At 46.8% G+C, this 15,512-nt stretch overlaps 3 protein-coding genes across 4 annotated transcripts; all 3 read right to left on the minus strand.

Moving 5' to 3' along the window:
• Positions 1 to 58: 58 nt before the first annotated feature.
• BDBG_01717 (RalA-binding protein 1) lies at positions 59 to 7,487 on the minus strand. The gene is made up of 5 exons (XM_031720454.1): positions 7,130 to 7,487; positions 5,300 to 6,937; positions 2,365 to 5,208; positions 1,530 to 2,294; positions 59 to 1,353 (listed from the first exon to the last, which is right to left on the minus strand). The coding sequence occupies exons 2-5, from the start codon at positions 6,933 to 6,935 to the stop codon at positions 1,322 to 1,324; spliced, it is 5,277 nt and encodes a 1,758-aa protein (XP_031576650.1). The 5' UTR covers positions 6,936 to 6,937; positions 7,130 to 7,487; the 3' UTR covers positions 59 to 1,321.
• A 2,818-nt stretch (positions 7,488 to 10,305) lies between these two features.
• Positions 10,306 to 11,540, minus strand: BDBG_01718 (uncharacterized protein; the record flags this gene model as incomplete). Its single annotated transcript, XM_031720455.1, has 3 exons — positions 10,306 to 10,648; positions 10,849 to 11,106; positions 11,410 to 11,540. The coding sequence occupies 3 exons, from the start codon at positions 11,538 to 11,540 to the stop codon at positions 10,306 to 10,308; spliced, it is 732 nt and encodes a 243-aa protein (XP_031576651.1).
• A 151-nt stretch (positions 11,541 to 11,691) lies between these two features.
• On the minus strand, positions 11,692 to 15,351 carry BDBG_01719. Of its 2 annotated transcripts, XM_031720456.1 has the most exons (3): positions 13,597 to 15,296; positions 12,933 to 13,530; positions 11,692 to 12,856 (listed from the first exon to the last, which is right to left on the minus strand). In XM_031720456.1, the coding sequence occupies exons 1-2, from the start codon at positions 13,641 to 13,643 to the stop codon at positions 12,954 to 12,956; spliced, it is 624 nt and encodes a 207-aa protein (XP_031576652.1). In that variant the 5' UTR covers positions 13,644 to 15,296; the 3' UTR covers positions 11,692 to 12,856; positions 12,933 to 12,953. The 2 variants fall into 2 exon arrangements, with proteins under 2 accessions (XP_031576652.1, XP_002627048.1); XM_002627002.2 differs by having other exon boundaries at positions 11,692 to 13,530; positions 13,597 to 15,351.
• Between the last annotated feature and the right edge of the window lie 161 nt (positions 15,352 to 15,512).

Consider the following 15,512-nt stretch of genomic DNA (forward strand, 5'->3'; position numbering starts at 1 on the left):
ATAATAATAATAATAATAAAATTAAAAATTAAAAAATTAAAAAAAAAAAAAAAAAAATAACAAAATGGGCGAGAAAACCCAACTAGTATAATCTTTTCTGTATGCCTTACATCTCTGCTCTCAAGTATTGATCTTGTCTTGTCTCGCGCTCTTGTTGTCTATAGCTTCGCACAATATATGCCAACCGAAAGCTAACGGAAAAGCAGAAAACAAGCGGAAGGAAAAGAAATAGAAGAGTCGTGCCACCGCTGCAGAGGATTGATACGGAATAGAATGAGATTGAAAAAAGAGAAAAACGAAAAACGAAATCGAAGTTCTGGAGGAAAGAGAGGTAGTATTTCCCTGGCGCTGCAGAAGTGTAGGAAGAATCAAAGAAGTAGGAAAAAAATCATTTCATATGATGGGAAAAATGGGAGTGAAAAAATTGAAAATAGAAAATAGGAAAGAAAATGCTATAAGCGGAGGAGAGAAGAAAGACTACATCACCATTCACTGCTGATCAAAAAAGACAAAATAGAAAGGAAGAAAAAGACCAGACCAGAAAAGAGGAAAAGAGCAGCAAACCAGAAAGAAATATACTGTACAATCCTCTCTTCCTCAGTTGCGATCCTCCAATATGGGCCACAAGCCAGTGGCGGTCTCATCCTTCAGAGAGCAACAGGGCAAAACCAGGAAAGGCCAAGAAAATGAAATCGAATAAAAAAATTAAAAAAAATAAAGTCGAAGAAAGTCGAAGAAAGTCGAAGAAAGAAGAAAAGATAAAGCAAATTAACAAGGAGGGAAAAAAGAAAAGCACAGGGTATAAAGGTATAAAATCAAAAATAATAGCAGAAGAGAAGAGGAGAGAAAGAAAAGAGCCTTCCAGCGATCATCCGTTTCCTCTCTCGAAAAAAAGGATAAATCGCCAGGAAATTACCCGCAGGCAGACAGCGGAATTAGAAAATAGAGCATCAAATCATCCATACATCCATACATCCATCCCTTCACACATTAAAATTACATAACTCCATTCCTTCCATTCCATTTCTTTCATTCTTTTCATCTTTTCTTTCGTTTCTGTTCTCGGACAAAGGACTTCCTTTATCCACATTTGGTCCAGCTGGGAGTGGCGGGGAAAGAGGAAACAGGCATACTATTAAAAGAGAGGGGAACAAGGCGGGAAATTGGGAGAGAAAAATACCAATAAACACAACGCAAAGCCAGGCGTATGTAATATGTATATCCATCCCAACCGCGCTCTCTGTCCCCTTCGTTCCACCGCCACGATTCAAAGAGAAAAAAAATAAAAATAAAAAAAATAAAGAACATGAAGCGTCTGTTATCACTCAAACGCGGAGTCTTCAGATACCATAGCTATTTCTCACACAAGATAAGGTTAGCATTCATCACAAGGTACTACTCCAATCTACTCATCTAAAACCAACCAACCAAAAAAAATATAAAATATAAATAATAAAAAGAGAAAGGCTTAAAAGGGAGAAGGGAGGGAAGGGGAAACAAAGAAAGGGGTCAAACAAAATTTCACCTACACCGCTCATCTCTTCCCCTCTGCCCATTACCCATTGCACCTTTTTTCCCCAAATTCATAAAGAGCAAATTACTCTCTCGCCGCTTCGCCTTACTCGTCACATTATGACTAGAACCATTATTTCCATCGTCGTCATTATTATTACCAGATGTCGATATGGGCGGCGGCATCAGACTACTCATGGAGTTATACGGGTCCGCACCCAACATCTGCTGCTCATAGGTGGGCTGCATAGGTATAAAGCCCGTGTTGTCGAATTTGTCGCGCGAGCGGTCGCGGTCCCGCTGCTGGTCCCATTGCTGTTGGGTGGAATGGGCATGTTGAGCTTCCTGCGGCGTCAAATCCGACCGATAGCGATGTTGCGGTGCCGGTGACGACGACTGCCGGAATGACGTTTGGTTATAGGACGGGGTCGGCAGGTCGGAGAACATTTGATGGCGGGGTGAGCGTATATCTTCCGGGTTCAAGGACTTGTTGTCTCCGAATAGTTCTGCAGGGCCGGCGTTGTGTATGGAAAACTCCGACACGGGTTCACCGAAGATGCTTTCAAAGTCTGTGAGGAACATTGAGAAGACTGGGGCAGGAATGTTGAGGGTTGGTGCGAAAACGATGCCGACATTGCGAACGGTCATTTTGTTTACGTCTGAGTTGTTGATGATGTCAATTAGGTATTGAGACAGGGCTTTGAGGAGTGTCAGGTTTGGTCTGGGGAGACGGTGAACGAGTCCGTTAAAAGCGACTATTTTCTTCTGTTTGTCATCGAGATCTATATTATATTTATCGTCAGTCAGTGAATTCCGGCATTTCAAACAAGTAGACCGCTAACGAGAACTCACCAAGCACCCGAATAAAATCCAAATGCAAGTCTCTAGTCAGTACCGTCGTCGGCAACTCGCGCAGATACTGCTTGAACAAGGACGCAACAGCGTGAACATCATAATACGTATCGCCCTCCAGAAAGTCCAAATCTCCCTCTGTATTAAATTTCTCCTTAAGAGCTCTAATCACCACATTCGAGCCGCTGAGACGGAAAATGCCCTCTTCCAGCGCCGCATCCTTCACGCGCAGGTAATCAATGCACCGGTAAACAACCGCCGGAAGGCCTGTATTAAGCCCCGGAACCCCACAAAACTCCACCGCCTCTGCGAGGGGCAGCCCAAAGACCGCGCGAACCGCCTCTCGCCGCTCAATTGGGGAATTGCTGTTGCTAGTCTCGTGATTCTGTATCTGGTTAGCTAACTCAGCTGTTGACGCAGCGCGAAAGCCCCAGATGGAGCGTTTCTTCTCCTTCGTGGTCATCGGCGGGGGAGCTTTATTTCCCCACGCCCCGGCATCCTGGATTTTGGCTCCGTTGGTTGGGCCGGAGATGCTTTTGAGCGATGGAGACTGCGGCATATTCTGATCCCATGGAAGCTGATACCCTGGTTCCGGTAACCCAGCGGCGGCGGCCGCGCCCCTGCCCGGAGGAAGGACACTACCTGGCGGCCCGCGGACGGGGGCCTCAGCGGCGACGACATCGTCGTAACTAAATGAGCGGAGTTTATCGCCGGGTCCAGTTTCCTCAGGGCTATCTGTATCCTTGCTATTCTTCCTCGCACTGCCGTGTAGTAGACGACTCTTTGACAGCCCATCATGTTTTGAAGGTTGGCGATGAGACCTGGAGCTCTCCTCCTCGTCCGACTCTTGCTCAACATAGCTCAAAAGAGCCTCAACCCACGAGTCCCTCTCCTCATCGCTCTCAGCACACAATACATGGCGCACAAGAGCTGAGGAGTCCTTCTTCTTAGGCTCCAGAATGAGAAACGCGTGGCGATACTGGTTATCCAAATCGTCATCCAACCGTGATGGTGACTGATTGCTGTTCGCCGACTGAGACTGTTTGCCGATCTGCGCATGGCGAATCTTGATGGTTCCCATATGCGGACCACCGGGGGATTCATAATACTTCAGCTCCGGCCCATCGAGGACGAAGTACCTCGCTTTCCACCCACCGAAGTTCTTCCCTCGCTTTGTCAAATACCCTTCGATCCTCGGCTTCCCGTCAGGCCCCAAGGGATAAGACCGTTTCCCCTTGTGCTCACCGTTGATGAGGCTAGTCTCATCATCGCGCGGCTCAATAGCATCCGCCGTCAAAAACTGGCATATCACCAACGCACCCGCCTCGTCCATCTGCGTCTCAAGGATAGACTCAAAGTAGCCATTCAAGGCAGCTCTGCGCGCATCGACCTTGGCTGGGGAATGGCCGCTGAAGATGGACCGGTCAGGCAAGCGCCCAGCGAAGTTCGACATTGCTTGTTTCAATTGTTGATCCAACTGCGGCAAGGCTAGGATAACTTTTTCTACCCGCCATAGCTCCGCGCGGTTAGCCCGCGAGAACACACTGAGCGTGAAAACGGGCTCTTCGTCTGTAGGTTTGAGGGCCAAGTAGCTGTTACGTGACGGTCGTAGGCGGGACGAAGAAACTTTAATGTCAATAGAGGGTAGAGCGTTGGGAGGGAGAAGTAGATCGGGGTGCTGATCCGACACCAGGCCACGATATATGCGACTTTGGAAGGTCCCTGGAGACGTTGGGCTATCGATCTTTACGGAAGCGTCGAAAGTAGGGATTTCCTGCCTGGGAGCGTCGTTTTGCACGGGAGGAGGAATGGAAAGTTCAGCTGGTTTAGTCGGAGAATTCTTGCCCGTAGTAGCCGCAACAAGATTAGCAGGCCCCGAGAACGGAGGCGCAGGAAACCTTGTAGCTCGTGGTGACACTGGAAGGCCGTTCCTAGGTGAGATGGGCGGCGACGCCATATTACCGTGGCCGTCCTTCGGGAAGCGTGGAAGTGGAGAGCCCAGCGGGCGATCTCCTGGTCGTGGGCTTAGTGGTAAGCCGGGACTCATTGGAGGGGATAAGGCCAGTCTATCTTTTTCCGACGACGCAGCGTCACTCGCCGGGGGGCTCAACATTGTTGCAAGAGAATCAAGTGGAGGAATTTGTTGCGCAAGCCCAGGAGGGGGTGAGTGGGCAACCATGCGATTCCCCACAAACCCCGTCCCACCAAACACTCCTTGTGGTGGATGGGAGTTTTGGGGTAAGTCGGGGGGATGTGCCATTTTCGCTTTCATTTTACTGGAAGCGCTGCGAGCAGCTTTCTCCTGGAGCAGAAGCGCTTCACGTTGTCGATCGTCCTCTTCCCTAGTTTTTCTCCTTCCTCGACTCTCCATTCTGGGAATTCCATCAGTGTCCAAATTATCATCGTAATCCGAGTCATCCCCAACAGCTACATTCACCCGCTGAGTTTGGGCATGAACACGTTCAGTTTGGCTGAGATTTAACGGGGCAGGGGGGGGTCTCCTGAGAGGAGGTGGTGTCTGTTTCAGGAGATCACCAGTGGGTAAACTTGCAGCAGACGTGCTATTCGAAGACATATCAGTGTTGTTAGTCGTGCCACTTTGTTTGTCATACACTAACGGGTCAACGGGAGAATCGCGAAGCTGCGGGCGGTTTTGATTGTCGTTGTTTGCTGGCTGTTCTGTTCGAGCGCTGTGACTATGGCTTGAAGGATGGGAGTTTGGGGTACCGCCTCTGGTAAGCTGAGGGTCAGCATGTGAGTGCGATTGGAAGGTTGCAGGCTCATCCAGTGAGCGCGGCGTAGTTGTATCCGATGGTTTTGTTCGATCGTGTTGAGAGGGTGAATCTAGATTTCGGTCAGTCAGAATGTACGAATTGCCTTGAATAAATAAGAAAAGAGGCAACGATGGATTCCAAGTTGCTATGTTTTGTCCTACCCTTAGATGACTTGCTGTCTCCTTCAACAGTAGGGCCACCACCCACAGGCGCAGTTCGTTCAGGCACTGGTGGAGGGTTGGCCTGTAATTCCTTAAGTTTCTTCCTGTAACGATCCTTATCCTTCATTGTACGTTCGAGATCCTTATTCAAGCCGAGAACCATGGTGCGCTGCTTATCAACCAGTCTCCACAGCTGAGCATTCTGTGACGCAGCCTGTTGCTTCTCCTTGAGTAGATGAATAATGACGGCCTCAGCGGAGCCGGCAGTGGAGATGAGATTGGCGATCTCCTCTGGGGTGACATTATTCACTTCGAGAGAAGATTTGTGCGAGTGGGCGGATGAGATGGATGAGATGGCTGAATCGATGGAAGAGGTGCGTGGTATCGTTCTGATGCGATCTCCCACAGCAGATGACAGGGTCGGGTTGGATAAGGGCGGAGAAGGGGAGACCGAACTGGGCGAGGTAACACGACGGCCACCATTATTACTATTATTATTATTGCTATTGCATGTATTATTGTTGGTGTGATCATTATTACTGTTCATGGTGACTGGGCGAGGCGGATCCGATGACTTTCGCAATAGGTCGTAATAGGAGGACTTCGGCATATTCCCATTGGCGCCCCGCAGATGCGACGAGCCGGTCAGTCGATCTGGGGGTGAGGGTTTGCACTGCAGCGCCTCTGCCGACTGGTTCGGGATCGGGTCCGTGTTGGATGGCTTGGTGTTGATAGAGGAGGATGCGGCGGCGGCGGCGGCGGCGGTGGTGATGGTGGCGGTCGTAGTAGGAGGAATGGGAAAGGCCGATACTCGAGCGAACGTTGAAACGGAGAGAGGAGAAAGAGGAGGCGGAGGGGATCGTGGAGATATGGGAGAGGTGCAGGATGAAGTAGCTGAACGAGGAGCCCTGGGAGGAATGGATTGAGGCGAGGTTGAGGTGGGCGAGTCCTCCTGGCTCAGAGAAGGCGATCGAGTAGTAAGCGCGGAACCTGGAGGTTGGGAGGATGAAGCAGACGAAGGAGAAAGAGGGGATAAATGAGGGCGGTTCCTGGGGTTGTAGAGTGTCGTCGTCGAGGCGGGCGCTTTGGTGGTGGTACGGATAGGGGAGAGAAGGGGGACTTGAGAACGGAGGTGCTGGGTGTGATGGATGCCAGTGGTTGAATAATTGCTGGTATTATTAATATTAATATTATTATGATTATTATGATTATTATGATGGTGAGGATTGCTGCTAGACGAAGGGACGACGCCTGTATTCCTTGTATCGCTGGGGCTGGCGCTTGAGCTGGGAGCATCTGCACGTTGGGTCAAGTAATCCCTGGGGATCAGGGGAGCGGGCATCAGGGGGGACAAGGCGTGTTTGAAGGGACCAGCTTCATCAGAAGACGGGGGGGAATAGGGAGCGTAAGGGTTAGGGATGCTGCTGCTGCTGCTGCTGCTGCTGCTGCTGTTGTTGTTGTTGTTGTTGTTGTTGTTGGTGGTGGTGGTGGTTGAGGTTGTGGTTGTGTTGGTGGTGGTGGTGTTGTAGGGGCGAGGTTGGTGATGTTGAGGCTGATGATGGAGTTGGAGTCGCTGTTGGTGGTGTTGGCGCTGGCTGAGGCTATCCTCGCTGGGTTGCCGCCGGACTTGCGACATGGCTGCAGAATAATAATAATGAATTGGAGACGGAATACGGATAAAGTAATAATAGTAGTAAGTTAGTTAATCATAGGCTGCAGCAACCCCCCAGACAAGCGGCGGTTATTTAGCTGGGAATTAGGTTCTTGCAACCCGAATAGTTAATAATGGTTAATGCTGTCTGAATATTGATATTTTCCACACTCACTCACTCCCCCCATTATATCAGGAAGATAGGCCCCAAAACTCCAACCAATCTTCAATATTCAAATTCGCTGCTCCTTGAGCCCCAATTCTTAGTTCCCTGAAACTATGAACCGCCAACAGTTCAACAACACTTCCAACAAATCCCCCCCAAACTTCCTTGCCGGTCTTTTGTTTGATATCACCACGTCAAGCCTCCCGAGTTGGGCAACCAGAGCGATCGAACGGACGGAAATGACAGGAGGAATAGCTCACCGGACTACTGCTGCTGAGCTGCTGGGCTGCTGGGTTGCTGGATATCTGGAAACCTGGCAATTGGCAGGACAGCGGTTGTGTATAAACCATGAGAGATGAGAGGGACAAAAAAAGAATAAGAATTAAGAGAGTAGAAGACAATGAAAAAGTTGAGAAGACAACCGTCCAGCAGAAAAGCTTCGCTTTTTTTCCTTTTCCCTCCAGGCACAATGAATTACGAGCAGGAAGATCCTTTCTTTCTGTCTTTTTTTTTTTTTTTTTGCTCACTGCGTATCTTTCGTTTTAACTACTGGTGCTATCTGGTGCTGATCAATTGCCTAACTCACAGCCATAACAAACAAATGATAATCCGTCACTCCTCAACTCTGTCCTCTTTCTCTCGTCCTGATCAAAGGGACCTTCTGCCAATGATACATTATTATGCCTGGCCGGAAGAGTCGTTAACTAGCTACATACAAGAAGAACCTGCCATGATCATGCAGAAGCCTCGTCAAAGTAGAACGAACACAACAACTATCATATATATCAACACTGCCATGGATATCTTACAATTTCTACATATGCTGTGAAACAATTCAGTCATCTCTGACACATTCGATGCTACAGGAGATTCTGACTTCGGCATCGCTGTCCGCTATTAACTAATGTCCAAAGCTCCCTGGATAGCAGCTATATATAGATATGGAGAGCTCGGTGGCAGTTGACACAACTCGTTTCAGAACAGCTTTTTTTTTTTTTTAAACACCCATCCGAAAATAAGATCGAGCGATGATCAAAGCTGACAAGCTATGTATGTGAAAAGAGAGGAAAAAAGAAGGGGAATAATGGAGACATTTGAACACACAGTTGGATTCTTATCAGCTTCTCCGTATGGAGAATAGTATGGAGTACTACGTAGTAGTTAACTAGTTAATCGGGGCGCAATATTTATCTCGAACAACCACCCTGCAGGCGACGGAGCTGCAACTATTATTTCTGCAGGCAAAACTCCTGACTCCTGACGACACGACATGCCAGTGAGTGGGTGAAATAAATCATTTCATCCTTTATCTTCTTCACCATGATTCATCAACTGTGATCCTCCTAAGATGTAACTACAAGACCTAAATATAGGCTGTACACACGAACCGAACTCACTCACAATAATGTCTCTCCTGTCCTTAGGAAGAATAAGTTAGGCCACCAAAGCTATTACACCGCTGTCTAGGCTCTCGCTTCTCCTTTGAGTCTAGACAGCGGCGCTGGCACCGTGGATCCAAGCTCGCGTAGTGAAATTATATGCTGCGTTCTGGCGTCTCTAGCGCCGTTGATTTTTGATTTTTGATTTTTTTTTTTTGGGGGGGGGCCGGGAAAAGGGGAGACAAGGGGAGACAAGGGGAGACATATCATGAAGAGAGAACTCACTCTGTAATGTGGGATGGGATAATAGAAATAATCATGGATCAGTTTGTTTATGCAGGTCCAGGAGTTAATGAAAAAGCTCAGGCTTATTACTTTTTTTCCAATTGAATAGTAACAAATGCATGCAGGGAACTTCCATGCAAATTCCTCGACACATGCAAGTAATAATAGTTACAGGTTATTTTGCAGAGAGTTTCCCCGTAGTTAATCAGCCTGAAGGTTCCCAATCATCCAGGCCATGTTCTCCCCACCCTGCTCTTCGCATTCTCTCCCTCTCTTCCCCCCGGTGTGTTATGCAAGGTACCGCCTTAGCCCCAATACTCCCGGGCCTGGATATCCCTGGAGGCCCCAGAATGGCCCCTCGGTGGGTGATGGATGAAACGAAGACCGACCCATCCCCATGATGATGATGGCGTATTAAAAGGGGGAAAAGAAGGGGCGGCGCCAAAGGAGATGAGGGTCTAGAGAGATTCAACGAGTTAGATTCCTCTATTTCTTACCTCTTCTGGTGCTCCATTTGCGTATATATCCCATACTTCGTACTCTATAAACACCTCCCCCTAATATTTTAGTGGCATGGCATGCTAACCTAACCATCATTCCGGGGGGGGGAGTGTCTTCAAATATCCCCTTGCAGCATACAGAATAGGCTTTCTGATGATGCACTTTGAGAGATGGTTAGGAATTCCTGGGACTCTATAACAGAGGAGCAGTTACAGAAGCTTATAGCAGAGATACCTTGCTCACTCTCAGACAGTTATAGAGTCAGGGGGTGGGCTATATAAGATATTACTAATATTATGATTGATTCCATGATGATAAACACTTTCGAACAAAAGAACCCATAATGATGATTAGTATTGCCACTAATAAAATATTAGAGAGGCCTGTCTCTAATGAAAATATGATTTCGTGCCAATTCTTCACCTCTTGAATGTGTCATGCACAGACAGAATGGTTACATTCATCACATGGAATAGTATTGTATAGTTACTCTGCTGCATAGTTACAGGAAACAACAAAAGCAACTGGTATTTTGAAACAAGTAGTTATCAGACACTTTAATTACCACTTCTTCACATCACCATATGTCTATCACCATATGTCTATCAGTATAGTTAGTGAGTTGTCATATTATGTTATAAACTTCCTTGCTCTGTACAGGATTCCTCCTATACAAATTTTGTTGAAGTTATTTGATGAATTTAATATAAGATTCCCAACATATTATCCTACATAACGCACATGGCCTAAAATGGATAATTTAAACTCATGAAAGCCAATTATTGTTTGTATTTATATTTTGATTTGGAGATTCTATTTCCAAAGATGGCTACAATATTCTCATCGCATGCGTACTCCTCAGTTAAGACAATCGCCTAACTTCCCTTTGCGTAGGTTAAGGTCAAGGGCAATGGCAATGGCAATGGCAATGGCAATGGCAAGGATGCACCACATTCCATCATTCATACGTCCCTCTGCAACTCCCTATCATCAAACTCCAGGTCTTTCATCGCATCATCGACATTTACTTCAACACCAACATTGATGACAGGAGGTGAGACACCCTTGAATATAGCTGCCCATTCCGCGGACAAATGTCCGTTTTCAGGGCCTCATTACCAGCCGAACCCCCAACAGCAAGCCCCTTGTCTGGTGGCGATCCTAAAGCATTATCGCTGAGATCATCAAAATCAAGGTCAAAGCCTTGCATGGCATCTGGGAACATCTGGTCCAGGTCCAAATCCATTGAGATGAGTGGCACTGATGAGAAGTCTGGGAGAACTGAAGGTACGGAATTTCCGGCGGTTGCAGGAAATGAGTTGGGTGACGAAGTTTCTGGAGTGGTTGGAGTGATCGCTTGCAATTGGCTATATGTCAACGCTGATAATGGTCATGGTGGAGATCGTGTATCGGATTCTAGCGGTGCCTCTACGCGGTGCTGATGTTGGTTATCAGGGGATGCTGATGGCGACGAAGTCTCATCTCCTTCTTTCCCAAAAGCCCAGGGGCTCAACCACGAAAGTTCATGCAGCGTCATCCGACTGCTGCTATGCTTCTCATACCATACCACGTTTTCAGCTTTTTGAAAACCATCGTCAGTCTCGCTGCAGGCCATAGTTCGCCCCATCCCGCGAACATCTGAATCAGCGCTTCCAACCACTCGGAGACTTGAAGGTTGCAGGCGGCGTGTTGTTTCGTATCATCCGTTTGTTTTTGCTCTATGGCGGCGAAATGGAGCTTTATGAGCATGATTGCCATGTAGATCGTTCGGATGAAATACACTGTTGGCATGGCACGGATGGCGGACATGTCTAGTGAATGGATACTACGGAGTAGATGATGGAGTGAGTCGACGCATGTAGAAAAGACTGGTGATATTTTCTGCGATGGTTGTTCGTCGAGAGAAGAATGGGAACGTCGCGAGGCCAAGGTCATGGTACTTCTCTGAGTACACAGATTTGCAGAATGCCTCGAGAAATTGAGAATTTCTGGGAGTGGAGTTCTTATATTACTATCATGCGGCTCTGGCCTTTCTTCGCCGCCTGTGCCGTCGGGATGCAAAGTCTGTCTGTCCTTTGACATCTAACACATGGCAATCCCGGGGATGGCTGGTTACAGCGAACTTTACATGTCCCCATTGGGATGTTGCCTCGAGGATATTGCCTGTTCGTTCTGTGAAGGTCCAATGGCCGCATCTCGAGATGGAGAAACGCCGTGAGCTGCCACATCTTGTGGTGCCGCATTGCCTGTCTTAGCCATATTATCGCAAGCTATATACTCCTGTAGTTCAAGGAGAGAAAGCCGACGTCGTCCTTAGGCGTCAAAGAGTAAAATGGTTTACACTCGACTATTGGCTAGGCGTCTGATAGTTATGGATCAGAGAGCTTAACTAAGCCCTTGTAAACCAGGACAGAGGATTGGAGGGCGGATGGAGCAACATACACGGAAACATCATCCTGTCAACTCACTACTAGCAAGTCTAACCACCATTTAAATAGTTAATTTACGGGGTATGAAGCTGAGAATTGATTTTGATGAGCAAATTGATGAAAAGATATGCGGCTGTGGACGTCCAAAATCTCGAGTAAGTCAACATTTAACGTTACCTACCTAGTGACTCGCCGAAGACCATGTGGCTAAATAAAATTGACTAGATGCTACGAGTCCCAGGTGCAGGTTCCGCATATTTGATTCAAACATTCATGGCTTAAGTTGAAATCTCATATTAAAATGACCACCACGAATCGAATAACAAGAAGACGACAGTCAATCTCTGGTAGAAGAATGGCAATAGCACATCTAGGGAAAATCAGAATGAAAATAGACCACAAATTTCTTAAAAGCTGTTGAAGTGGAGCACCACAAGCTAATCAATATGAATAGAACAAAATCGAATCTATAGATCGACTTGTTTCAAATCAGAAACAGATAACACAAAGATTTTAGGCCCTCCGGAGCCCTTCCTTCTCTCTTTACCATTCCTTCTTCCCCTCCATCCCAGCTACCCTTGTAACCAGGAACAATATCACCGTGTCTCATCTGATCGTGTCAGGGGGATAAAAACGTCTGGACGTGAAATGCCATATCGTAATGCAGGAATTCCCAAAACATTAGAAAGAGGGAAAGAGAGAAGTAGTCAAAGGGGAAGGAAAATTAATACATGTGTTTTTTGGGGGGCCAATTAGGGATAGAGTCGCAACCGAAAAAAATGTAAACAGAGAGATCATTAGGGTGGTTATTGCAGCGGGGTAAGCATTGCAAGTTTCCCCGTTCGACTTTTTCTTGTCATTAAAAAACATTTGTCCAAAAAGGACAGGCATGAGTTAGGCTGAATAAGGATGGAAAATTGGTCAATCGTTCGTAGAAGTAAGGAAATTAGAGAAATTAAAATAAGGAAATAAGGAACATAGAGAGGGAGGGCAGTGAAGGCTGAATATTGATCCCATTTCCACCTCCCGAACCATGACCCAAATATATTTTTCTTTTGGTATAGGGCGCGTTTCCCGGTTGGGTTCTGATCCCTCATTTACCTTACGATTTTGCTTTCCCAAAGGCTAGCAGAATTCATGGTATACCTGGTAGGCACTCTATTAGCTGCGGGATACTTGGCAGGTTTGGTGTATTGCTGGCGAGGCGAGGGATGGAATTTACCATGTAGATAGTGAGCTGCAGCTAATAATCGCCATGGGTGTCGTACCCCTTGTAGCCGTCGTCCTTTTCGTCCTTTTCGTCCTTTTCGTCCTTTTCGTCCTTTCCATCTTTTCCATCTTTTCCATCTTTTCCATCGTTTCCATCGTTTCCATAGTTTCCATCGCCCTTCTTTCCGTCATCGTACTTCTTTGGTTCATCACACTTGCCGGTGACGGTGTGGACCTTAGCGATGGTGGTCGGCACAGGCACGGGCTTCCCTGGCACGGTGATGGTATGGAAATGCGTGACGGGCTTCTCTTTGATGGCCGTCTTGGTAACAATGACCTCCTTGACAGCAGTAATAGTCACAGCCTTAGTTTGGACAACAGTCACCGGCTTGTAGTCGGTTTTAGTTACGGGCTTGGGATAGTCGGTTATCGTCATGGTCTTCCAGTGGGTGACGGGATGGTTCACAGTGATGAACTTGGTGACCTCTTTGAACTCGGTGACAGGTTTGAATGCCGTCTTATACTCGATCTTATACTCGGTCACTGTGACAGTTTTGGGCTCTTTTTCCCGGTAGTGGTCACCCCCGGGAATGGGATTCGCAGCAGCAAGGCTAAATGGACATCAGAAACTTGGAACGTCATTATGACGGAAAATGGGGGAATTAAAAATTACATACCCAGCGCCTAGGATAGCGAATTGAAAAATCTGATTGATGCAAACCATCTTGAATGCCTGAGTATGAGTATATCAGAAAGTATACGGTGAGTATTGAAGTAAAGGCAATAATCACAAAAATATGTTTTGCTTGTTTGATATGTGATCAGATAGATGATTGAACCCGGTGGTGACTTGAAGAAAAGAGGGCCAACAGGGAGGTTGTGCTGCCCTTTATATAGAGACGGCCGCAGTTAAGGTGTGACCCTAGAAAGACTAGGCATGACGATGCACCCAGCATCTGGGCTCAACTTGCGGTAATAGCTGCTGAGAAACGCGACTATCCGATCCTGATGTCAACTAAATCTAATTTCTGTGACACGTAGAGAGAGCACTGTGTTCAGGTTCTGAATTGCGTTGATCATAGTTGGATGACAATGTGGATATTGGCTGGTACAATTATCTCGTTTTTAAGTCTATGATTCTTAGAAAACCATTTCGTATGATATGATTCTCAATAATAAACCAACCAAGGTGTACCAAGAGTATGGACCTGGACTCTCGGAAGAAAGTAATAGCCGATCCCACTTATAGTGTGTAAAAGGGTTTGGTTAGTCAGTCCTGAATGTATGTACTTGGAAGACGCTGGGAATGTTAGGGGAGTATCTTAAAATGTTCAATTGGATAACTCAGAGATGGTGGTACATGTTGTAGTCGTCAACTTCCTTCTGGTAAAGTCCTTGCTGGCCTCCTGCTACGTGGGGTAGCAGGTAGATGTGCTGCTATCTACAGCACTCTGAGCACAAGTCTTATGCCTATAAAACACCAATGGCAGGGTTTTAAAACTGGCGAACGAGGCGAAATGACCATTCCTTCAAAATATCCTTCATGTGGCTTCAAGCTATTGGGAGATGGCATATCTCCGCCAGATCAAAAGCGGAGAAGAGAGACACTGACACATCGTAAATGTGGAGGGAGAACGGCTAGATCTCGTTGATCCCCAGCTCGAGAGCTGCGATTCTTCCCCACACAAAAACAAGAAACTCACTGTCCATGGAAAGATATCACTGCTCAGTGCTACCTATCAAGAACTCAGCACACAAACTTGGAGCCTCGAGCAATGTGAGAAGCACATGTACATGTACATGCACAATAATCATCCAATATTTGCAACGGCACCAGCCCTGTAGAGCGCGAGGGCCAGGAAACTCGTCGTATGGCATGAAAATCATAATAGTTGGGGACAAATAACCACCAAGATCCAACGCGATGGGTGGATCTGGAAGCACCCGACTATGTAAAAACTGAGTAACGCAGGAAGCCATGTCGACGTAAATCCTGTCACAAGGCCTCTCGATCACCGTTCATAAGGTCGATGCTAGTGATCAACGCCTCCTGATAGATGTGTACGGTAAAATCTTTCATGTTAAGCTATTCCCGGACACTATAATTGAGACCATAGAGTCCACGAATCGATATGGACTCGATGAGGTTACAGGAAGTGGTAGGTGGTTACAAATGTCACAAGAAACCACATATGGGGTAAGTTGTCAGCGGTGAGGTGTAACACAGATCGCTCGAAGACTATCTTGTTAGCTATGATGAAAATGGCCCATATAGAGAACAAAAAAGAGATCAACATCGAATGTCTTTGATATTGAAGACTCATACGGAGGATGAAGGTGGTTAAGTCCAGACAGACTCCGGAGAGGACGCTAGCAAATAAATAGGCTGACTAAGACTTTCCAGATCAAGCCCTAGTTAACTCAAACCACCAACCCCTTGCATGCGTCAGACAGTCTTATAGCTTGAAATTAAGAACAGCTTTCTATATTATATGGTATTATACATTTACAATGCAAGGGGGTTTGGATGAATTAACGTATCCTTGTCTCTGGGCACAACTGGAAGCATCTTCCCGAACAACTTCCACCATTC

The sequence above is a fragment of the Blastomyces gilchristii genome, assembly GCF_000003855.2.
Source record: "Blastomyces gilchristii SLH14081 genomic scaffold supercont1.3, whole genome shotgun sequence".
Classification (NCBI taxonomy): Eukaryota; Fungi; Ascomycota; class Eurotiomycetes; order Onygenales; family Ajellomycetaceae; genus Blastomyces; species Blastomyces gilchristii.

Excerpts from the sequence above, each read along its gene's own strand:
- BDBG_01717 (XM_031720454.1), bottom strand. The coding sequence starts at position 6,935 with ATGTCGCAAGTCCGGCGGCAACCCAGCGAGGATAGCCTCAGCCAGCGC. Across the intron at positions 2,295-2,364 it reads GGATTTTATTCGGGTGCTTG|ATCTCGATGACAAACAGAAG; the intron begins GTGAGTTCTCGT and ends AATATAATATAG. Across the intron at positions 1,354-1,529 it reads GAGGGGAAGAGATGAGCGGT|CTATGGTATCTGAAGACTCC; the intron begins GTAGGTGAAATT and ends TGTGAGAAATAG.
- BDBG_01719 (XM_002627002.2), bottom strand. The coding sequence starts at position 13,643 with ATGGTTTGCATCAATCAGATTTTTCAATTCGCTATCCTAGGCGCTGG. Across the intron at positions 13,531-13,596 it reads TTCGCTATCCTAGGCGCTGG|CCTTGCTGCTGCGAATCCCA; the intron begins GTATGTAATTTT and ends ATGTCCATTTAG.